This window comes from Strongylocentrotus purpuratus, unplaced genomic scaffold, assembly GCF_000002235.5.
Source record: "Strongylocentrotus purpuratus isolate Spur 01 unplaced genomic scaffold, Spur_5.0 spur5_scaffold_2, whole genome shotgun sequence".
NCBI lineage: Eukaryota > Metazoa > Echinodermata > Echinoidea > Camarodonta > Strongylocentrotidae > Strongylocentrotus > Strongylocentrotus purpuratus.
The window spans coordinates 38,376,722-38,401,877 of record NW_022145605.1 but is presented as its reverse complement, the minus strand read 5'-3'; the positions used below and the strand labels follow the sequence as shown (position 1 = coordinate 38,401,877).

The window sequence follows — 25,156 nt, the reverse complement described above, 5'->3', positions numbered from 1 at the left end:
ATCATCTCTGTCCATTTCTTATTATACTGCATAACGCTGCCAGGAGCTTTCATTGGTAATATACACTGTAGACAATTGTACAATACGGTTACCGTGTTTCTCGCTCTATCGGGCACATCCGCATAATATCTACAGTTTATTCATATCTGAAAAAATATGATTAATGCCCAAAATATGAAGCAGACAATACATAAGGGTTGAGAAGACAAAAAAGAGTTCCGTGATAGGCCCATCCCACAGCTGAGGGCTTTTGTTCAATTCGGTATAGCCGCTTAAGCATAACAGCGTGTACACCCTTGTATTTGCGAAAGCAATGGCAAGAGTTCACACTATGCTGGCAGAGGATGAGTAAAATCTAGTCCTAACTTAAACTACTCCTGGTGGACTCTTTAAAACCATTTTAGGATAAATTTGTGGAACACTCAAGGAAGATTTATATAGCGGCTGGGATAGATTTATCAAACTGGTCCTGGGTATATTTGATATCCTTATACAGGCGTAGCTCCACGAAGATTCTTTGAGATTCATACAAGAACAATCACTACGAACATATACTAGAGTCAACGAGGAAGTAATATTCAGATTACTGGTGTACACATACTGGAGGGAAGAGAAAGACGGCAAAGATGGCGGGAAACGTGATGACACTTCTATCATTTATGATCGGAATCTATTCCTTTATCGTCTTATGTCAGGTTCAAAACAGCAACGCGTACCCATCGGGAGCTGTTACATCGGCCTGCGTTGATATGATACCGAATCATGGATCCAGTTCTCAGACGTCAGTCAGTCCCTACACCATCTCCGTGAGTCCTGCATTCTACCAACCAGGAGAGCAGATGACGGGTAAGTTCTCTTTGCCTCACGTCATTTTAAAGGATAAATTCATGCCACTTTGTCCCATACGTATTACCGACCACTTATAAGACCTTAGTACAGTCAAACTTGTCTATTGAGGCCACCAATGCCGATTAGTTTATAATTGGTCACTGTATACAGGTGGCCTTAGTAAACATGTTCTGTAACCCAAATTCTTTCTCAAGGAATACACAATACACGGTCACTACAGACAGGAGATATAATATAGAGGAGTCCACTGAGATAGGTTTGTATATCTGATCGTTAAATTGATTTAAATGCCATACCAGAGCAGAGATCAGACCAAATCGAACTCGCTGTTTACTCAATGCACGTTAATCACATGCAACAATGATAATATCTTCTGATCCCTTCACGTATTATTATGAAACCTCCCCAGGCATGTAAACCGTTCACATTCAAAATTAATATAGGAATAAAGTCACGAGACAAAACTAAAATGTAAATTTGGCATGCGCCTAAAAATACTGAAGTACTGTAAATGGGTTATCTAAGTTAAACCCACTTTTGAAGCTCCTTATTAAATCCTTTTAAAAATTTAATTGTGCCTCATGCTTCAGTGCTTTATTATTTAAAATGATGGAATGTAAATCTGCTGTTACAGAAACGTGTTTCAGTCGACAGGATAACCTTAAATTATTTTAAACAGCTTACTATAACTTCTTGTCTCATGATGTTTCAGTTCTCTCTGCTCACTTGTCTACTGTACCATTTCACACACGTAAGAAGCATAAGGTGTTAAACTCAAATAGCGAAACAAAACTGAAAGATTACTAAAAATCCAAGACAAGAAAGAACATTTCTGATGATCAATTTCAAAGAAATTGACAACAGACTTTCATATAAAAAAGGAAGCATCCCTGAAAAGCTTTATCCATTTTGTATCACTCAATGAGCAGGGTTACCTTAAACAAGGCATGCGAATGAAGGCAAGATTGTAATCAGAACGAAGAGAATATTATACACTTTACTTTGGGTTTGAGTTGGTGTTAACACTTTTCTCCTTCAAATGCCTCATAATAAATGTAAATAAAGGAGCAATTGTTTGTGAATGAGATAACACACACATATAGCTTTTGACCCATATTCATTGCTTCAGCGCAAACTTGGTAAAAGAGGATTTTGACAATACTTTTTGAAAAGCCTGTTATTAAGTACTTCAGTCATTCTTGGCAGCACCATTATGAAAACTGTGTAATTAGCCAGGGTATTAATTCTTCTTTACAATTAACTATGATTCAAGGTCATACAGGTTATGACCTTTTTACTACAAAAGTTGGGTTAACTATTTTTTGATACGCACTGTATATCAACATAGTGATTAATTAAGAAGGTGGGATAACTATTTTAAACCGCTTTGAGGAAGAAAAAAAATCCGCATCAGATGAATTCATTAATTCGTGTAGTAACAGTTCATGGTCGATCGCACTGACAAAAGAGGTTCAAACGCATTTTCCATCGAGTTTTCTCTTTGGGGGAGAAAAAACATTTCCAAAGCTATTCATTGTCTAGTTTATTCGCTCGGTCGATCTTGTTCATTATTATCTATGAAAGGCTTCCAAGTAGTACAATAAATCAATGTGTTCAATGTCTTTAGCGCAGTACCCGGATGACTGACCAAGCTTGTTTTCGTATTGCTCAGTCATCCGGGAACTTCAACTATCGATATTGATATCATGGTGATATCACAAGAACACAAAGTCATTTTTTAAATTGAAAAATATGAAGAAAAAAATAAAATAAAAATATATTTATTTAATGAATTAAGTAAAATATTGTTATTTCGCTAGTTAGACTAATATAGACAATAATAATAGTATTGTATGGCTTTGTTTTCGTATGCTCTCGCCAAGACAATACTAGACTCGTCTGTGACTCGTCCAATATTGTCATAGCTCTAGCAATATTTATATTGACATACTATTTTTGCAACTATAAGTTATAGGGGGCTGCAATCTACAAGCCCAGTTTTTCAGCAGTCCCCTCCATGACCAACCTGTTTTATATGCCTTTGTACACTGTGGACCAATTACAAATATATTGTTAAGTTTCATTGTTTTACTATGTACAATGCAATCCCATGTACTTTATTTATTTTTTTGGAAATGGAAAAAAACGAAATGAAAACGAAATGAATATATTCTTGTATCACACTCACGTCCATCTAATATTATATAAGGGGCTTTTACTAACCTCGTGGCGTATCATGAATGTATGTCTGTCAGACAGAAACACAACAACCTTGATTTCAATAGATCGTTATGGAAAGCAAATAATCCTTTTTGTGGTTACGATTGGAGAAGTCAATGAGCCGTGCTCTCTGGCCTATTCAAGACGTTATTCCAAATGTTTCATTACGTGGCAGAGGAGAATAAATATATAATAGGTTTTCAAATCAACGAATATCATAGCAAATTTATTGACTAAATCGAACAGGAAATCAAAATTAAACAACGAAACCACTCCAAACCAAATATGGGTACATGGGACTAGAAAAAGGCCCGGGATGTCAAACTTTAGTCTAGGATCGTAACAAAATGCTATTTTTATCAGGGAAAATGGGAGCACCTCATGAATAATCATTTTATCGGGATATGCCAGATAACTATAAAGGTTAACATTCCACATTTGAAACAAGATCGGTGGGAAAGCTCACAAATTATCTTATGATAATAATATTAATGGTAATAATAACAATAATACATGTAGTAATAATATGTCTTGTGTACCCAGGATAGCCTCATCAGTATTAATACTGTTCTTTCTGAGGGCTTTGCAATCATATTATTACCTTGGCTTCACCTTGAACTTTAACAAAAGTCATTCTTTACACCGAAAACGATTATTTTTGTCACAATATTCACAATGGTTATATCTATCGTTTAGAGACACCAGCCTAAAGTAAGGCCTCACACAACAGTGTGTCCCGGAAAAAAAGCAAACCGGATTTTATGGCAGACATTCGTTATTACAACTTATAATTTCCTTGATGAGATATATATGTAAACAAAAAAAATTGTTTCTCTTCTTTAATTAGATTCACTACTTATCATTCATAATTCGCGCATGATTGTATTGAAACAATGAAAGTGGTCGTACCAACATTTATTTGCATGCCCAAAGTGCAAGTTTGAGTGAGCATTTAGGATAATAAAAGTAATCATATACACATGAAGAAAAAAAATCACGTGAAATGTCGTAACCTTCTCTTTCGTATGACACCTCATGCAAATGAAATGAATGAGCTATTAAACAGTTAAAACGTTTTTGCCGGTTTCCCTTTTTTATAGACACTCTGTATAATTCATGCATCATGCTGCATTAGTCCCAGCTATGTGTTTTGAGATGAATTGTATTGTGTGCTTATTTTTCACTATACTGAAAATGAAGAAGAAAAAAAATCAGCTTTTTAAAAATAATTGCATCGGTATTGTTTTCTTTTCAGTCACAATTTCGAGGAACGCCAACACCCCAGCTTTGAAGGGTATTCTATTGCAAGTTCGTCGCACTGGCAACGATGAAATCATCGGTACATGGTCGGTGGCGGGCACCACGGGTTTTCAAACGCTGGCGTGTAACGGTGCTAATTCTGCAGTAACGCATACTAGTAATGGTGACAAACCGGCTTCTTTTCCATTGAACTGGACACCTCCTGATGTCAATGGAGATGATATCTATGTGACGTAAGTAGGTCTACAATGCAATACTTGCTCATTACCCCTTGTCATGTCCAGTAGAACTTATTTTGTGATTACCTAACTAGTATATCATTGCAATGTTCGCACATTTCAAGATGTGACGTACAAGACCATTGGAATTTCTTTATGTTGATTTTTCGGAAGTAGTTGTTCCCTTGTTCAATACGATATCTGGGCCCTGTATTACAAAGAGTTGATATTAATCGCAACTTATTTGCGATTGATACCGATCAAAACTATGTACATAAGAGATAGGCGATTGCAGACTTGCGATTGATTGGGGGGACTTGCGATTGATTTGGATCACTCGCAACGCTTTGTAAGACGGGACCCTGGTCCACTATTGAAGTTAAGAGGTCGGTTTTACGCCAAACATGAAATTACTCCGTATCCAAGATTCCGTCGGTTTGGAGTAAGGGTGGACGAGTCGATTTAGAGGTGTAGGTGAAATATTAGTGCAAAACATTGACAATGGGGCAATTATTGTCAGATAATTTGACATACGACCAACATTTCTCTAATCAAAATAATCTGCAACTAACGCCCTCTTCCGACAAGGCGCGGTACGGTCAAGTGCCTAACAGACAATATCAAAATATCACTCGCTTCATTAATACACAGTAGTTCATTGGAATGACAATTTTCCATGTGTTGTAGTGCATTTCTAGTATTTGGATTAATAGTGTGTTTATAAGCATCTTCAAATACTAAATTTACCCAATGAAAATTATTTGTTTTACTTAAAGCAATAAGTAAGATAATATGGACAATTATTGACGCCCTTCATTTACTTCTTAATGGAGAGGGAGGTTGCGATCTCATATTTTTACAAGAGATGGTTTCTTTTGTATTATTCATCTGCACTTTTAGGGCAACATTTGTCCAGACAATGCCAGTCTTTTGGGTTGCAGAGAGGACAAGCAATATACAACGTAAGTCATGTTTTATGTCCTGAATTTAAAACCACGAATCGCAGAAAGGTTAAACGATCCCGTGTTTATGAAACAAAGAAATGCTCAATTGGGAAGCGATAATTCAACGAGCATTTGATTTGTATGGTTTGAAATTAATCATGAGTGTTTGTTTGTTTTTGTGTTCCCTTTTAACTGTAAGGAAATAGTTATTTGAGGTAAAATAAAAATGTTCTTTCCTTGCATGTTTCACAAATTAGCATGTTTTTTGTGACAAGACAAACAAATTAACTAATTTTGGTGCCTTACGCACCCATTATTATATACGAATTATCACCAATCAATCATTGTATAACCTAGAAAGAAAATGTAGAAATATTATTTCGCTAATATTCTTTTATAGAATTGTTGTAGCACTTACTTTAAACACACCAATGAGTAATTTTGATAAAGTTTGGTACGTTCTGGGCATACAGGAGCGTCACTAGGCGAATGAAGGGGGGGGGGGGGTGGTATCGTCGAAAAAAGTTCCCAATATTTCAAGAAACAAAAATAGGTGACAACTAGTCGTCAGATTTTCTAAATTCATCGACAGATGTTCACATTTTCCTACTTAAGCAATAACGAAATGTACCTTTTAATTAACAGTTGATCTGTGCAAAACGTTCTTGTGAGTAATCAATTGCTCCGTAGTCCATGTTTGTATCGTCCTGAATCTTCTCTTTTATCCTTGCGAATATTAATCCCTGGTATACATAATTGCCTATGTAGTGATGACTCCTTGCGATTCGGATCCGTGCGTCAATGGAGGAACCTGTACAAACTCTGCTGATGATACAACCTACACATGTTCCTGTCCTCCCCCTTTTGCAGGACCCACATGTCAGACAGGTAACTTGCATTCCCCCCCCCCCCCCGGTCCCCAACAGAAACAAATCTCCTGTGTGCCCATGCCTTGAGCCATAATGCATGGCCGTACAGAGAATGTTCTTATGTTGGGGACCGGGGTAAAATGCAATGAATTATTGATAATTTATTGCATTTTCGTTGTGTTTTTTTTTATTTGTGGGATCTGCCCCCTACCCTAGCCCCTGCTGCGTACAGTCATGGTTTAGTGGCACAGCAATGGCCTCGTAACTGTGAGGCCCCACGATCAAAACCGTGTCGATGTGCTATATTAGTGCCCTTTTGTGGGGCATTGAATCCTCATTACTGTTGTTTATGGCTTAAGGGCGTAGGTCCCCTAGTTGATAAGCATATTAGCATACACATGTTTTTAATAGCAGTCACGCAAAACAAACACTGGCAAGTTATAATTCAATAAATTCTGAGAATGTATTCTGTTATCTACATCTATTAGGAATAAATCACTGTCATATTAATTCCATAAATTGGGGTTAAAAAAATACATTCTAACGTTATGAGCGACAGTGAATGATAACCTTTCGTTCATAGCTGACATTTAAAATAAATGAAAATTTTCTGAGTGTAAACTTGTTTTGACTCACACGGTAGTGAGAATCAGCACAATGTAAGGTGCAACATGTAGAGTTATAGAGTACCACTAGTACATCGATTACCCTCTTCTAGCTAATTTGCACCTTTTTTGTTCAATGCTGCAACTTTCTTAGGCAGACTTCGTCCGGGATGCAAGCTTACACCAGTTGTGGTGCAAATTTGGACGCCAAGCAGTGGTTTAGGGGGGTATTGTTATTTTACCGTATCGGGATTAAAGTTTGAAGCTTCATTTCTTATTGTGCAGAGCCATTTGTTTATGTCGACATCACATGCAAACTATACCAACTGCTTCCATAGTACTGATTCACTCATCATTATTTTGTACGTTTGTGCCATAATCCTGAAATTTACAGGTGCTTTCAATGTTATCTGTCCATTTTTGTACATACATTTATTATCCTTACGTTAATCATAGTCTTACCCATGACGTTTCTTGTGATTATAAGTAGTATGGATATATCCGTCTCAGTGTGCTATTATAATTATAATTTCCTGCCCATACCGCTATATATGTCTAAGCTTTGAATATACCTGCATGTAATAAATGTGTGATTAGCAGCATTTATTTTAAACTTTTAATACGTTATAGTCTTAACGATTCGAAATGTATTCATATTCTTCATCAATATCAATTCAAGTTCCAATAGTCCGTCTAAACTGCAAAGACCTAATACGTATAATATATATATGTAACAATCTTACTTTCAAACCGTTTGCTTTGTGTATTCATAGAGATAGATCCATGTGTTAATAACACGTGTGCAAATGGAACTTCCTGTTTTCCTGTGCCTAACTCTTTAAACTACACTTGTGCGTGTCCGATTGGATTATCGGGAGAACGCTGCGAAACAGGTCTGTATTACAAGCAGTAAACTAAAAAGCCATTTTCATGTTGACATATTCTTATTATTACTTTAACCTGGTTCATATATATTTCTTTACATGTTTCCCTCAACAACCTTCACATTTATACTGCATAATGTTCATGGTCAAACCAAAACCCACAATCTTGTCAGTTGTATTTTCAATAACAATCTTGAAATTCAAATATAAGTATTGACATTAGAAAGTTCCCCAACATCGACATAATAACATACTAAAAAAAAACAATGTTGCATTATAATTTTATATCTGAAAGCATTGTAAGCACAACTACCTTTGCAGTAGAATTTGTATATGTTATGAAGAAATCGGTAGATTGTCGAATCAATGAAAGTATAATTAAATCTGTTTTCGTCATGCTACGGTATATTTATACAAAATGATAGATTTACTATGTGCATGCATAATTCTTTGACTTATACGGCGAACTCGTTCACAATGCTTTCATTTTTTTCAGAGCAGCTGTCATATTGTGTCACACGTTTGAACAACTAGGATTGAACATTTTGTGACTAGTGAAAACAAATTATTTCTTCTTAATGTGAAGAACAGATATTCTATTTATAACTATTGCCAAATTTGATATGTTAATCCTAGTGGAACTAAGCTCGGTCTGTATCGTGTAAATTCGCAGAGGCGATAATGAGACATCAGTCCAAGTTCCTCCGATTTAACCCATTGCCTCTTGAACATGAGTGATCCCTGTAATCACATGCTATCATTTTCTCGTGATATGACTGCAATGATTCTAAGACGATCTTTCTGCTATGATACTCTTTGATACTGACATACAAAGATTGAGAAAGCTCCCAGAAAGTTGTACCATCTTTACAAGAATTAAATCTTCTATTTAATCTTTGCTTGTTGAATTTCCTAGCTGTTAGCCCATGTGTAGCGAGCTCTTGTGAGAACGGTGCAAATTGTACCGGTGCTCCCGGTCAAACGACATATACCTGCACCTGCCCAGCCGATTACACTGGGACCCTCTGTGAAACATGTAAGATATAATGACTTTATATATAATCACAAAGACTTTCGGGACAGAATCAACGCAAGGGCACTTTCGGAACCGTATTGCATATTCCACGTAAATCTTTTCGAGACGACGTAATAAGCCATTGCTGTGTTTCCAAAATTTCAGTAAAACTGTATAGGTATTTGCCATGCCTTCTTTATGGAATATTACCATATTTCCTATGTTCTTTTACGTTATTATAACGTAAAAGAACATTATAATAGTGATAAATGTTCAAAATAAAAGTAGCATGAAATACATATTTTTGTTGTTCGTTTCAGAGATAATATTCTCATTTGCCCAAGTACAGTAATGGCAGAGCTTATACGACCCTGGTCTCAACTCATACCTAACCCTAACCCTAATCCAAAATCTAAACCAAACCTAAAACTCAATCGCGAGCCCAACCAAATAGTTTTTGTCTTTGTCGCCGGAGCAAATAACGGATCCACAATGACCGTGTATAATAAGGAAATACATGTTTGCTTCTCTTTTAATCTGTAAGGGGACTACCAATGTGATGATCCGACTTCACTACATTACGCCCCGTGTTGATCATTCCTGGATACACCATTGCATAATGTTTCATCCTTTTGATCTTTCTTACAGCCCTTGCAACCACTCCAGCTCCTGTGCCAACAACGCCCGGAGATGGACAGAAACTAACCCACAACATATTCATTGTGGCAACCGCAATTTGCGTTTTCCTCATGAATGTTATGACCATGTGATTAGGCAGTAACGTATGCCAAAGTGACAATAATTTGAAGTTTTAAAGGGTTGTTTAGGAAACAAAGTAGACTCAATTTGTGGTGTTTTATGGAGAAACTCGTTTAGATACCATATCAGCTGTTAAGAGCTAGAAGGGCGTTAGCTCCGTATACAACTATATGAGTTATTCCTTTTTGGCCCTCAACAGAAGATATGTGTTCATGTGTTTCTAACTGTTTATAAAATAGAGATATTAAATCGTGTCGTACAAAAAAAAATGAACACATGTATAAGCTTAGTCAGTACATAAGTAGTTTGTAAGAAATTCTTAGAATATAGTCCATACACGTCGAGGATTGTGTTATCTTTAGTTTCTGTCAACATGCAAATAAACACTGACATTCAAAAGCTCACTTTGTATGTAAATGATGTGCTTATTGCATGCTGTCTTGCTACTGTAAATATTACAAATACCCTGTACTTTTCATGTATTTTCTTTGCTAGGGTTGTTAATGCCTACTTGTTTAATTAATCCCATGTTATTTCAGATGGAGCCAACTTTGAATGGTGATGCTTACTCGATTCTATTACCTGTACATTATACGTGTGTGTTTAAAGCGTAGATTATAGCACTTCCTCTTTGGAACATAAGCTGAGCACGTACGAGGCCTTATTTTGATTTGAAGAAAGAAAACAAATCATCTTTGAAATAAATGCTTTTCCCAATATTATTTGGATAGTTTAGGGTATCAGAAAATCCGACCAGAATTTCAAATGATTGAATATAAGTTAATTAACGTTGGAACATATTTGTTATCCCACGTGATCATTCAGTTCCATATTCCTATAAATATGTGATAGTGATTTGTATTGTTTGTAAATTGCGAGCCACATAATAGTTAAATTGTTATTGCTTGGGTGGTTAAAAAAAACTTACAATACAAAATGATTTATATTCACAATCAAATCAACAATTCTGATATCATCCAGACAGTTCCAATCACAATGTCATCATGCTGATTACAAGGTTAGTAAGTTATCCTTCAAGCTGTAAGCCTTCTCATTGTGTATTTTCTAATTCTAATATCTTAGTTTTGCAGTAGTCTATCATGAACTACGTTTTCTTTCGTGAATAAATGCCTACACTTTTATTAACAACTAGGTCATTGTTTTACCATTACATTTAAATATTTCAAATTAAAAGTTTTCAATTATTAATCAAAAACATTTGCTCTTTCATTATATCGAGTATATATTATCTGAATGTATGGTATTATTAAAGTTAGTTTATATATTATTGCGTATATGTTAAAATCTTCACCGTTAATGTTAACCTCATGCTTGTAACATCTGTGAGTTTTCCTCTCTAATAATAAAGTTATTCAAGAGCAAAAGTGATCGGTATTATATTTTTATATCTGTGAAACAAAAACAAATATATAAGGATAAGTCCATTATATATATATATATATATATATATATATATATATATATAATATAAACAATATATTATAAACATGAGATATAAGAATAGTTATATTGATCAGACAGACAGTACGACAAAAAAACTTCTTTCCTCCTCTCTTTTCATTTTGATAAACATATAATTGTTAGTAATTTCTTTTTAAAGCAAGTTGGCGGTTTGTTTGTATTCTCGAGACTGTAAGTACATTATATTTTCAACACATTGTCGTATCTGTATATTTTATCAAAACGATCATAAGTACATTAACAATATTACAAGTACAACAGGAGGTCAACATGGTATACTGGCATTGGTTCTGGAACATTGGAGACTTCTTTTTTTATCATGGTCAGGCGCCAGTGCGTTTACATAACTGTCCTGTTCACAGGTTTGGTTGTGCTATCAGGCCGAAAAAAATTGAGAAATATGACCCCTTAATAAGATTTGATTTTTTTTTAAATAATACTCCCGGCAACACGAACATTCAAATTAGCAGCCATCAACACTAAACCACAATGCCCCTTTAGACATGTTCTGAACGGTGTGCGGAGTCCCTTGGCTATGAACTGTTTGTGTGAATCATTCATGAAAACACACACCAACCTTTCATAAACAATTCACATTACAAACAAAAAAACAGTTCGCCCCCCCCCCCCTCTTCATATCCCTAGATTTTTATGAATATAGTGTAAGGTTGCGTTTAAGCTACCGTCTCATCTTACGAGCATTCAGGGGCGTAGCCACGGGACAGGGATTGGGGGCACGTCCCCCAATCAAGTGTCATAAAGAAGAGTGAGATAGAAGGAGAGAGAGAGAGAAAGATAGAGAAAGAAAGATAGAGAGAAAGGGAGAGTAAGACAGAGAGAGAGAGAGAAAAGGGAGAGTAAGAGAGAGAGAAAAGGGGAGAGTAAGAGAGAGAGAGAGAGTAAGAGAGTAAGTGAGAGAGAGAGAGAAGGGGCGTGAGGGGAGAAAGGTGAACTGTAAGAAAAGGCTACGACCCCTTCCAAACCTCCGCATACATGCCCTGTTATATTGTACTGTTTTTTTAAGTAAGAGCCGCCAATCAATGTCTAGACACACCCTACGCCATTGCCCTCATCTGTAAAGCCCATCCTGTCTATTCAATAAAATGAATGTGTGTATGTATACCAATTTTCACCCTCATCCGGCCATCACTGTTCATTTTTATGAATGGTTGGTTTTGTATTAATGGGGGATAATCTTGATTATAGGTGATACCCCTTTTGTAAAGTTTATTTCTTCAAGTTTTATTTGTTTTAGAGGGTAGGTAGTAGGTACATCCAGTAAAAAAAAAAAAAAAAAAAAAAATGCTTTCCATGTACGCCCAAAAGGTTCTAGTTCAATTTAAGAATGGTAGCGTCGAAACTAAAAGAATGTTGTGATCATATACTAAGAAATAAGAGTGCAATTGGGGGGGGGGGGCAGATTTTCACCCACATAGGCCCTATGCGTATTTTGCAGAGGGTGATGATCTGCTCTTTTAAGGCTGCAGTATCTGACAAGCGGCGTAAATGTGCACCCTTAGGCTAACAAAAAAAATCATTTGGTTGTCCTCGATTGATTTTCTTGAGTAGGGGCGGGCGGGCGGATTTTTTTTGTCCATAAAGAATTAAAAAATAATTGAGATGTCAAGCATTTCAACATATAAAGTCAATAAAATACTGTAATATGGTAGAAGACTAGTTTAATATCATCTTGTTTAACATATGTACAATGAATATCAACTTCATTGCCAAGCAAAACAGCGCTACGGGTGCGTGCATGCGTTCAAGTGCGAGTTTGCAAGGTTAAAAATATATACGTCAAAATATTAGTAAACCCAATTTCCTCGTGCTGAATGCAGCAAACATTGCTTTAAATAATATTTAAATCAATATTAATGATGTTGTTGTGAAATAATTTCGGAAAATATCAAACATAAGTTTTATTTTAATATTTTCTCACGCTACTTTCTTAGTGTTAATATAACATTCATTGCGTGTGCAGTGCATTTTTATTTAGTAATTTTAGTTTTTGTAGTTTCATCGGGTACGAAGTCTATACAATGGAAAGTTTGTAAGACAGAATTGCTTTCAAAAAAGACCAAACTGGCAACGGGAAGCATTTTGATCATTGCAAAATGCATGAAATGAAATGTTTGGCGTCTAAAATTGCTCCTCCAAAAAAAATTAACAAACAAAAGAAAATGACGAGCGGGCGGTCGAGGACAACCAAATATATATATTTTTTTTTTGGGGGGGGAGGGGGGGTTATGGGTGCGATAAATTGGAGGGTGCGCATTATGCACCCGGCGTAGTCTGTTTCAAGGCTAATGATAAAATATCTTCAACTTTGTGTCGATATTCGAAGAACAAGATTAAACATGTTCAAAGATAAAAGTTTCTTTCTCTTTTTCATAATATAATCATACAAAAAGCAATGGGCTCAATATCATTTGAAACAGATTGAAGTCAGGACATCTTCTATACAGACTATCAATCTCTGTCGGGGTTAGGGTTAGGGTTATACCAATCATGCAACCCCATCTTTCATCAACCCATCGTTGGCTCAATCGGTAAAGTCAGCATACGAGTAGTGGGCTCGAAACCCAGTAAATATTCTTTCCTACCTTTGCCTTTATAAATAGTGAGGCAAAGCAAAAAATAATACAAGTCTTATTGGTTGTGACCTCTTTCCGATCTGCTTTGATTAATTAACATGATGGCTTGCCTAGGTTAAACAATGACGCAGGCGGACTTGACGTGTACACCTAAGGGCGCACATCTGCTCCCTCTAGGGGGCAAGTTTGCACCCCGAATTATGGTGCTGTTTTTTTAGCAAATGTCTGCACCCAACTTTAGGGTTCTGCTATTGTAGCAGAGGTCTGGTACAAATTGGTACCTTTCTTTGTTAGTGTGTAGGGTGGCTTTGACTGCGTAGCAATTCAAGAGTGTGGTTGGCAGCTCAAGCCCCCCCCCCCCCCTCCCACCCCTTCTACTTCAAAATATAATTTTCTTAATGAATGATCTTAAGCGAGACCACAATAGAAAAATAAGTTCAAGAAAACAAATCTTCTAGGACCGCTTCTGCTTTGCCTATTTTATTTTATTTACTTCACGTACTTGAAATACATCAACGAAACGGGGAACTCCTAATATCCGGTCTTTAAACTGAACTAGGACCCTGCAACAACTGTTGTCTGAAGGCCCATGAGATTCATATGTCGGTCCGTGCCATGTCTGTCTTGTGGCCCATCGGTCAATTAGTACTAGGCCTACTGAGAAATTGAATGAGCCCTCAGAAAAGTCATCAAACGGACTGTCGGTTTAGTGGGATAGCGGTCTCGTGGGTTGCAACCCAAAGCTGACCTTTGCGGCTCTATACATGACCGTGCTTTTCTTAAGAACCCATTTCAGACAGAAACAACGGATCCTCGTATCTTCTACACTGGAGAGTATACTCGCATCTAACAATAGAAATGCTAGTACTTTAGAAACCATCTTGGTAACCATCGAGAGAGACAATTTGGGTAAGAGGCCTTGTCCAGGGATGCAAACACTGAGCAAGGATCGACTCTACGACCTCCAATACAAGAATCAAAAGCCTCCCTCTAATTAGCATTACAAATGTGGTTACTATCAAACTGCTTGATTTTTGTAGAACTCTCATTGTCTAGTATCTATTTCCAAGTCTTATTATACTGCATAATGCTGCCAGGAGCTTTCATTGGCTATAAAAACTGTAGACAAGTGTACAATACGGTCACTGCCTTTCTCCCTCGGGCATACCCGCATAGTATTTACAGTTATTCATATCTGAATAAATATGATCAATGCCCAAAATATGAAGCAGACAATACATAAGGGTTGAGAAAGAAAAAAAAAAGAGTTCCGTGCCAGGCCGATCCCACAGCTTAGTTCAGTTCGGTATGAACACTAAAGCATAAAGGAGTGTACACTCATGTATTTGCGGAAGTAACGGAATGAGCAAACACTATTTTGGCAGAGGACCAGTCAATTCTAGACTTAACTTGAACCACTCCTGGTGGACTCTTTCAAACCATTTTTTGATTAATTTGTGGAACACTCAAAGAAGGTTCATATAGCGACTGGAATAGATTTATTCAACTGGTCTTGATTATAGTTTAAGCCTTATACAGGTGTTGCTCTTCAAAGATTTTTGAGATTCATACAAGAACAATCACTACGAATGAAGTAATATTCAGATTACTTGTGTATCCATCCTGGAGGGAAGAGAAAGACGATAAAGATGGCGGGAAACGTGATGACACTTCTATCATTTATGATCGGAATATATTCCTTTCTCGTCTTATGTCAGGTTCAAAACAGCAACGCGTACCCAACGGGAGTTGTTACATCGGCCTGTGGTGATATGACACCGAATCATGGACCCAGTTCTCAGACGTCGGTCAGTCCCTACACCATCTCCGTGAGTCCTGCATTCTACCAACCAGGAGAGCAGATGACTGGTAATTTCTCTTTGCCTCACGTCACTTTAAAGCTCCACTGCACTACTTAAAGCTACTTGCGCTCGCTATATAGCACACAATGCCTAATTAATCGGTGACCATTGGTCCCCCATGATCCCCTTTTTTCTTATGTTAATTGTCAGCTGATTTGATGAGATAATCACCTATTGTTGACCTTGGTGGGAGGTCTAAACTAGTACAGATGGGCTTAAACGACAAATTCATACCACTCTGTCCCATTCGTATTACCGACCACTTCTAATACCTTAGTACAATCAAACTTGTCTATAGAGGCCACCGAAGCCAATAAGTTAAGTGGTCAATGTATACAAGTGGCCTTTCTAAACATATTCTGTAACCCAAATTCTTTCTTAAGGGATACAAAATACATGGTCACTACAGACAGAAGATATAATATAGAGGTGGCCAGTGAGATATATTTGTATATCTGATCATTACATTGATTTAAATACTATACTAGAGCTCAAATCAGACCAAATGACGATGCCGTTGATAACGATGATGATGACGACAACGATTATACTGATTTTTGTTAACTGACTGCAAAGAAAGCAAGGACATATTTTGTACGTAAGCAACCAGTGGACGATCAATTTGATGCCAATTGGATATTCCCAAAATTATAGGAGGAGAGAGATGACGATCAGAGAAATAAACTGTTGTGTAATGAGACACGAAATAAACTGTTGCGTAATTAGAAACGAAATAAACTGTTGTGTAATTAGAAACATTTTGTTGAGCGTCAATCGTGGAAGTTATTATGTCCTGTATACTATAATAAGTACTTGGGTTGCTTCCTCTGTATGATAGATCGAATATTGAAATCGATATTCAAATTCATATTGACGTCCTTCTTAAAGGCATCGTTTAACAATGTTAAATCTGAGATGCATGGTTCTACGTGGTATCAATGTCTGTAATATGGAATAAAATTGTAGTTCCTAAACAAAATCTTTAAGTGACCGGTTTTTCCATAATCATGTTCTCTAATAGACTGTAGTGTTATTGAAAACTGTTAGGAACGAAAAAAAAAATTCGATTTCCGATCATAAATATCTTGATAACTAGACAGGCGATCGGCTTGTAAACGTCATGGGGTTCCTGACTGACGTAAAGGTTCATAATTATGATTGCAGCATGAGCTCAATCCAGGATTTTCTGTCAGAATCTGAGACAAAGTTACCCAATCCCTTTAAGATGAAACAACCAATATAAAGTGATCATGAATACGGTAAACATTGCAAAATATACGGAGATGAAAATCTCTTGAAGTATTCATACCACATGGTCACCGTTAGAGTATATGGCAGTTACTTACACAAAGGCTTTCGTAATCTACCAGTTCCACATTTCTTTCCAGGGTACGGAGTGGCAAATGTAGATGAATTCCTTGCCAAAGGACATTAGAGCCGTCTCGGCGATCGAACCCACGACCTTTGCATTTGACGTCAAGCGCTTGACCCACTCAACTACGATTTTGTAATATGCTGTTCATGGATCTTAGTGAAATTGTTATCAAATTTAGTAAGATCTTGTAGAATTGTAGACATTTTGCTTTTGTGGCATTTAGAAAAAAAATCAAAATGAGTAAACACGCACTTTCGGTAATTAGTCTGCTCAATGATTTCTTATGAAATATATGAGGAGATATTATTTGTTTCCTGATCTGTTCAGATTCGATTTCTGATTCGCCTCTAATGTAAAGTCTACATCATATATTAGTATTACTATTAATGCATATCTGTAACATTGGTGTCTTTCAAACTCACCACGTTGTCTGAAAACATGTTCTTAAATATAAATGCAAATAAGGAAACCACATCAGAAGATGTAAGCATTCAATAGGAAGCTTTGTTAATGCCGCACACTGTTGATATATTTAACTTAATGCATGTTAATGTGAAATACAACAATGATAATGTGTTTTGATCCCTTCACGAAATCTCACCAGACCAAGCCTGTAAACCGTTCACATTAAAAATATAAAATAAGGATATAGAATTCATGAGACAAAACTAAATTGGCATGTTGGCATGCACCTACACACACAACTACTTACTGAACTACTTAGTATATCAACGTTGTGATTATTTAAGAACTTCAAGGTGGGAGAATTATTTTAAACCACTTTAAACAAAAAATCTGCATCACATGAATTCATTAAAACAATATATATGTATTCGTGTAGCATTAGTTAATGGTCGATCACACCGAGAAAAGAGGATCAAACGCATTTTCTAGACAAGTATCGGACATATTTTCCACCGAGTCTTCTCTTGAGGGGGCAAGAAACATTTCCAAAGCTTTTCAATGTCTAGTTTATTCGCTTCGTCGATCTTGTTCAGTACCTATCACGCACACACCACACCAACATTTGCCATATGAATTGCGTCTCGAGCGTCTATGTGAACGGGATGTTTTTGTACCTCCCTCGTCGCGTATCATTAATGTATGTCTTTCAGACAGAAATACAACAACCTAGATTTCAATAATAGAAAGCAAATAATCCTTTTTGTCATGACGATTGGCGAAGTCATTGAGCCGTGCTCTTTGGCCTATTCAAGACTAAGACTGTTTGATTGTGTTGTAGAGGGGAATAATTATGTGTTGTGAGGTTTCAAATTCATCGAATATCATAGACAATTTCCAGACTAAATCGAACAGGAAATTACTTTAAACCAAATATAAGTACATGGGACTAAAAAAAAAGCCTGTGATGTCAAACTTTAGTCTAGGATTGTAAAATCCTTCTGGTTTTATCGGGGAAAATGGGAGCACCTCGAGAATAATCATGTAATTGAGATATGCTAGAAAGCTTAAAGGGCCCATGGCATCGAAATACAAGTGTATTCCTGTTGATGTGCAGTCCTGCATACATCTCATATTTTGATATCTAAACTTCTGATTTTGTTTCATAGATTTTTAAATATTTTTTTAAACATTTGTTTTTCAAACTTGCTAAGCTCCACCCCCAAAAACCTCCATATCTCGTTCCCCTTGTGACATCATCTGTCAGTCATCAATGAGCTAAGTTGAGAAAGTGACATGTAACTTTGCCAAAATTGACCACCTGTTACAATACCACAAACAATAGCAACATATAAGTTGCTATGTCAGACATGTCAGAATAAACTAATGTTCTAGAAATGGTATGTAATTTCCCCCAGCTTAGCACACGTTCATAACAGAATTGCATGCTTCCATAGATATGTACAATACATCATCATTGCCTTTGTCTTCCTGGTGATGCTACAGCATGTCTGACATAGCAACTTGTATGTTGCTATTGTATTACGTGTCAGTATTATTTTCTTTTCAGTCACAATTTCGAGTAACGCCGGCTCCCCAGCTTTGAAGGGTATTCTGTTGCAAGCTCGTCTCACTGGCACCGATCAAATCATCGGTGTATGGTCGTTAGAGGGCACCACGGGTTTTCAAACGCTGGCGTGTAACGGTGTTAATTCGGCTGTAACGCATACTAGTAGTGATGACAAACCGGCTACTTTTCAATTGAACTGGACACCTCCTAATGTCAACGGAACTGATATCTATGTGACGTAAGTAGACCTACAATGCCATGCTTGCTTAAAGACTTTCGAAAAATCAACTCAAGGGCAATTTTAATACCCTTTGTCATGCCCCGTAGAACTCATGTTGCGATTACGTAACTAATATGTTCGCACATTTCATAATGGTGCTTTTTTCGAAATTAGTTGTGCCCTTGTTCGATGCGATATTTGGGCCACTGTTGAAGTTTTGAGATGGGTTTTACGCCATTTACACCAATGAGGCCGACACCAAACCGACAACAGACCGAACAAAACATGGAATTACTCCGTATCCAAGATTCCGTCGGTTTGGAGTAAGGGTGGAGTAGTAGGTTTGGAGATGTGAGTGAAGTACACTGTATTATTATATTGAGATCGACCACGAGGCAATTTTTGCCAGATAATTTGACATACGAGCAACATTTGTATGATCAAATAATGTACAACAGATGCCCCCTTCCGACAAGGCGCCGTAAAGTGCCTCAAACTACAAAATCAAAATATCACTCGCTTCAATAATAAACGGTAGTGCATCGGAATGACCATTTTCCTTGTGTTGTATGGTAGTTCTTTTATTTGAATCATTAATGTATTTATAATCATGTTTATTGCATCTTCAAATATCTAAAATAACAGACACCCTTCATTTACTTATTAATGGAGATGAATGTCGAGAGCCTTATATTTTCACATGAGATGGTTTGTTTTCTTTTATTCATCTGCACTATTAGGGCAACATTTGTCCAGACAAGGCCAGTCTTTTGGGTTGCAGAGAGGACAAGCGATATTCAAGGTAAAGCCCCAGTCCCATATAAAGCCGGACCAGCACGGACGAGCACGGACCACTCCGGACCATCCCGGACCATGGTCTGGGGTGATCCGGGATGGTCCGGGATGTTTTGTTCAAAAAAGTGTGATGCTTTAAAAGCTACAGTCCCATATACGTCCCGGACCGTCCCGGACCATCCCGGACCCCATCCGGGGTGATCCGGGATTCGGTCCGTGTTGACACCGTGTTGGCACCGGGGTGGTCCTGGATGGTCCTGGATGGTCCTGGATGGTCCTGGGCGGTCAATAACTCACTCCCGGACTGCCACGGATCAACACGGACCGCCCCGGCGCCACTACGGATGACCCCGGACCCAGCACGGTGGCTACACGGATCACCCCGGATCAAACTATTGTCCCGGACCGTCCCGGACCACCCCGGCAGTTTTTGACCGTCAAAAACATCCGGGGTCGACTCCCGGACCGCCCAGGACCATCCAGGACCATCCAGGACCACCCCGGTGCCAACACGGTGTCAATACGGACCGTAGCTTAAAGCTACAGTCCCATATACGTCCCGGACCGTCCCGGACCATCCCGGACCCCATCCGGGGTGATCCGGGATTCGGTCCGTGTTGACACCGTGTTGGCACCGGGGTGGTCCTGGATGGTCCTGGATGGTCCTGGATGGTCCTGGATGGTCCTGGGCGGTCCGGGAGTCGACCCCGGATGTTTTTGACGGTCAAAAACTGCCGGGGTGGTCCGGGACGGTCCGGGACAATAGTTTGATCCGGGGTGATCCGTGTAGCCACCGTGCTGGGTCCGGGGTCATCCGTAGTGGCGCCGGGGCGGTCCGTGTTGATCCGTGGCAGTCCGGGAGTGAGTTATTGACCGCCCAGGACCATCCAGGACCATCCAGGACCACCCCGGTGCCAACACGGTGTCAACACGGACCGAATCCCGGATCACCCCGGATGGGGTCCGGGATGGTCCGGGACGGTCCGGGACGTATATGGGACTGTAGCTTAAAAGCATCACACTTTTTTTAACAAAACATCCCGGACCATCCCGGATCACCCCAGACCATGGTCCGGGATGGTCCGGAGTGGTCCGTGCTCGTCCGTGCTGGTCCGGCTTTATATGGGACTGGGGCTTAAGTCATGTTTCATGTCATGAATTTAAAAATCGCAATTCGCTGAAATGTTAGAAGATCCTGTATGATGTATGTATGGTTTTGAAATTGATCGTAGGTGTCTACCTGTCTTTGTGTTTCCTCCAAAAATAATTGTCAAACTAATTCTCTGTTTCTTTGTGGTAAAAACAAATGTACGTCCCTTGTATGTTTCACAAATTAGCATTTTCTTGTGACTAGACATATTATTTTGTAGTAGAACGAAGAGAAATCGTTAGCACAAATTATCTATTAAAGCTTGGTGCCTTACGTACCCCTTATCGTACGAATCATTCACTGCATAACCTAGAAAGAAAATGTAGAAATACTATTTCGCTAATATCCTCTCATATAATATATGTTGTAGCACTTACTTTAATCCCACCAACGAGTAATTTTGATAAAGTTGGTACATTCTTGGCATACAGGGGCGTCACTAGCCGAAGGGGGAGGGGGGGGGGGGCATTTTCGAACAAAGTTCCGAATTTTTTAAGAAAAAAGAATGCCGACAACTGGTCGTCAGATTTCCTCATTAAACAGTAACGACATCTACAATGCAACAAATTGTTGTGATTTACTGACAGAACATAAAAGTCGAACATTTGCCTAAATAAAATCTTCGAAGGAGGTATCACTCTTCCCCTTCTATTGACGCCCCTGGTAGCATATTAAATAACCTAGTGCAGCCGCAAGAAAATAGGCAAATATACATCTTTTTCTCTATAGTTATTAATGTAGATATCTTATTTGTTTTTTTACTTTTAGTTCGAAAACACATTTCATTGATCACAACATGTACTAATATATGTTATTAATGAATTAATATTTGTGTGCATGTTTTGTTTTATGGTTTAAACTGATTTGTAATCCTGAGAACTGAAAAGTAGACCAAGCCTTTGCTACTCAGTGTTATTTGTTTGGTAATTCCATTTGTTTATGTCTGCTTCTGTCTCGCTAACAATGTTACTGTTCTTATACTTTTTGTTTCTCTCTCTCTCTCTCTATGCATGGCGTGTGTGTACATGCACCTTTTTAACATACTTGTACTCTGATCAAAACAAAAATGTGCTGTATGCTAGACGCATGCAACACGAACGGTGGCAATCTATGTGGTGCTAATGGCAACTGTGAGAGTCTTGTAGGAGGTGGTATCAATTGCATCTGCGAGGAAGGATACACCGGAATCCTATGCACAAGTAATTCAATCTTATTTATATCCGTTAGTTTTAATTCAGTGGTACTCATAATGCCGATGTACATGAAGATACTTAATTTAAAATATAATTTGTAAAACTTTGATTAAACTTTGAAATGTTAAAGACAAATGTAAGACTGTTCGTGATGTCTCACATGAAGATGATATCGATGTTAAGAAACATGATGATGTTGATGATAACAAAATTGTCATCTGAAACACGATAGCCATCAACGGTTTACAATCAGTAGTGTTGTTTTAATATAATATGAATAACAGTTACTAGTAGATAATACACACAGCCATCGTTTTGCCCAGGACTAGGAAGCAGATCGAATTAAAAGACTACATGAATATATTCCATTCCATTTTCGACTTTGTTAAAGATAAGGAAGGATAAGCCTTTAAAAAAAATAAACAAATACACCTGATCATTGAAACGATGATCATAATGGAATAAGTCTCACATTTCTTTAAGAACATTCTAAAAGAATTTTAACTTGTATAGTCCCGGCCTTGCTTATCATATCAAGTATCAAGTACATTGTTTTAAAGTTCTCAGTTATGGTGTAACCGATTTATTCTTAGCTACACTTGAGAAAGAATAATTCGTTCAAGTTCCCTTCCGAATCAGCGTTCTTGTGAGCGATCAATTTCTCCGTGGTCCCTGCCTGCGTCCTCTTGAATATCATCCACTTTTATCATTACGTAATATTAATCTCTGGTATACATAATTGCCTATGTAGCGGGTCCTTGCGATTCGGGTCCGTGCGACAATGGAGGAACCTGTACTTACTCTGCTGGTGATACAACCTTCACATGCTCCTGTTCTTTCCCTTTTGGAGGAGCCACATGTCAGACAGGTAACTTGATGGCTGTCTAAACTATTTCTAAACTCTTACCTCAGTCACATCAACTAAACCGACACCAGACCCAAGATAGAATCATATTACCTCGATCGAATGGCCTGGAGTTCGTCAGTTTGGAGTCAGTCGGTTTGCAGTCGGAGCGGTGTCAGTTTGGCGGTGTAACTGAAATATAGCGCCTCTTTCTTTGATTTCACTTATCACCCAAATTACATAAACATTGCATTTCACCATGGCAATAACTATACACCGGGTAAATAGAGCCAACAAATAGCAAAAGCTAGTCAAGGTAAATAAAAACCAGTTTACATTTAAATGAATGGCAAAACAAAATCAGGTGCACGTAACATGTGTTGACAAGACGTTAGGGTAAAAATGTTGAATCTAGTGGAAACAGCGCACCGGAGGGTGCATATATGAAAGTTTTAGGGTCCAACTCGTACATATGTTACCCTCACAGTGCTTATTTGCACCTCTATTTGTTCTATACTGCATCCTTCTTAGGCAGACTTCGTCCGTGGTGCAAGCGTGCACCAATAGTGATGCAAATTTGGACACCAAGAAGTGTTTTTTAAACGGGGTACTGCCAGTATACCGTATCTGGATTAAAAGTGGAGGCTTCATGTTCTTATTGTGTAGAGCCATTTGTTTATTTCGACATACCATTCATACTGTAATCCATAGTGCTGATTCACTCATTATTTTGTACATTTTTGCCATAATCTAGTAATTTTACAGGTGCTTTCAATGTTAACTTTCCATTTTTGACATACATTTATAATCCTTATTTAAGAATATAACATTTATTTTCCCCCTCAGGAACAACAACGGGAACAACCCAAGGAACAACACCAGGGACAACCCCTCGAACCACTCCACGAACAACTCCAGGTAAGATCAAGCTTTGTCTGGGGTTTACAGATAGACATCCTATTATTTTCATAAAGATTGGTTTCTCTAAATTTACCGGGGGTAATGCCTCCGAGAGCAGCTTTAACAATTTTACAGACCTGATACATGTCACATCTAATGCCAAACAACATCTGATAACCACGTGAATTAAGCGCATAACTCTCGAATATAGGTGTATATTTTAATTTTTCCCTCGGTAACAACACCTGGCAAAACACCTGAAACAACATCAGGAACTACAACAGGTACTACACCAGGCACAACACTGGGTGAGGTCAAGCTTTGTTGAGGTTTAAAGCTAGACGCTTTCTCGAATTTCTAAACATTTGTGTTCTATGACTGTCATGTGGTTATTGCCCCTGTGAGCAGCTTTGACAATTTGTCAGGGCTGATATATGTCATTTCCAATACAAACATTAATTGATATTCACGTAAATAATGCGCAGAATTAGGGCAACGTTTGTGGAGACAATACCAGTCTTTTGGGTTGCAGAGAGGACAAGCAATATTCAACGTTAGTCACGTTTTACGTCCCGAATTTAAAACCGCAATTCGCAGAATTCGTAGAAGATCCTGTATCGAATTTAAAAATGCTCAATTAGGAAGCGATAATTCAACACGCAATTTGAGTTTTATCGTTTAAAAACAATCGTAGGGTGTAAACTTATTTTTGTGTTTCCTTCAAAATTTATTGTCAAACTAACTCTCTGGTTCTTTGTGGTAAAACAGATCTACGTCTATGAGCATGTTCTTGTGACTAGACAAATTGTGTTGTAGAAGAAAAGAAAGAAAAAAAATCTTCAGCACAAATTAACTAAGCTTGGTGCCTTACATGTACGTACCCGTTTATTATGCGAAGCAAATGTAAAAAGATATTGTATGAATCACTCACTGTATAACCTAGAAAGGTAATATAGAATACTATTTCGCTAATTTCCTCTCATAGAATTGTTGTAGTACTTACTTTAATCCAACCAACGAGTAATTTTGATAGAGTTTAGTACATTCTTGGCACACTGAGGCGTCCCTAGCCGAAGGGAAGGGGGGGGGGGGGGGAGGGGGTAAATTTTGAACAAAGTTCTAAATTTTCCAAGAAAAAAAATGCCG

The 25,156-nt window shown here is 37.9% G+C and overlaps 2 protein-coding genes across 2 annotated transcripts; both read left to right on the top strand.

Annotated features, from left to right (window-relative positions):
- The first annotated feature begins 172 nt into the window (after positions 1-172).
- On the top strand, positions 173-9,892 carry LOC100891775 (fibropellin-1). Its single transcript, XM_003730154.3, has 7 exons — positions 173-846; positions 4,325-4,562; positions 5,448-5,509; positions 6,260-6,379; positions 7,739-7,858; positions 8,766-8,885; positions 9,513-9,892. The coding sequence occupies exons 1-7, from the start codon at positions 627-629 to the stop codon at positions 9,632-9,634; spliced, it is 1,002 nt and encodes a 333-aa protein (XP_003730202.2). The 5' UTR covers positions 173-626; the 3' UTR covers positions 9,635-9,892.
- A 5,442-nt stretch (positions 9,893-15,334) lies between these two features.
- LOC105440888 (putative defense protein Hdd11-like) lies at positions 15,335-24,826 on the top strand. The gene is made up of 8 exons (XM_030991277.1): positions 15,335-15,568; positions 18,909-19,146; positions 19,869-19,930; positions 22,156-22,272; positions 23,018-23,134; positions 23,642-23,676; positions 23,957-24,028; positions 24,779-24,826. Exons 1-8 carry the CDS (start codon positions 15,349-15,351, stop codon positions 24,824-24,826), a joined length of 909 nt encoding a protein of 302 aa, XP_030847137.1. The 5' UTR covers positions 15,335-15,348.
- Positions 24,827-25,156: the final 330 nt, after the last annotated feature.

Excerpts from the sequence above, each read along its gene's own strand:
- LOC100891775 (XM_003730154.3), top strand. The coding sequence starts at position 627 with ATGGCGGGAAACGTGATGACACTTCTATCATTTATGATCGGAATCTAT. Across the intron at positions 4,563-5,447 it reads GGAGATGATATCTATGTGAC|GGCAACATTTGTCCAGACAA; the intron begins GTAAGTAGGTCT and ends CTGCACTTTTAG. Across the intron at positions 6,380-7,738 it reads AGGACCCACATGTCAGACAG|AGATAGATCCATGTGTTAAT; the intron begins GTAACTTGCATT and ends GTGTATTCATAG.
- LOC105440888 (XM_030991277.1), top strand. The coding sequence starts at position 15,349 with ATGGCGGGAAACGTGATGACACTTCTATCATTTATGATCGGAATATAT. Across the intron at positions 19,931-22,155 it reads GAGGACAAGCGATATTCAAG|ACGCATGCAACACGAACGGT; the intron begins GTAAAGCCCCAG and ends GCTGTATGCTAG. Across the intron at positions 22,273-23,017 it reads CACCGGAATCCTATGCACAA|CGGGTCCTTGCGATTCGGGT; the intron begins GTAATTCAATCT and ends TTGCCTATGTAG.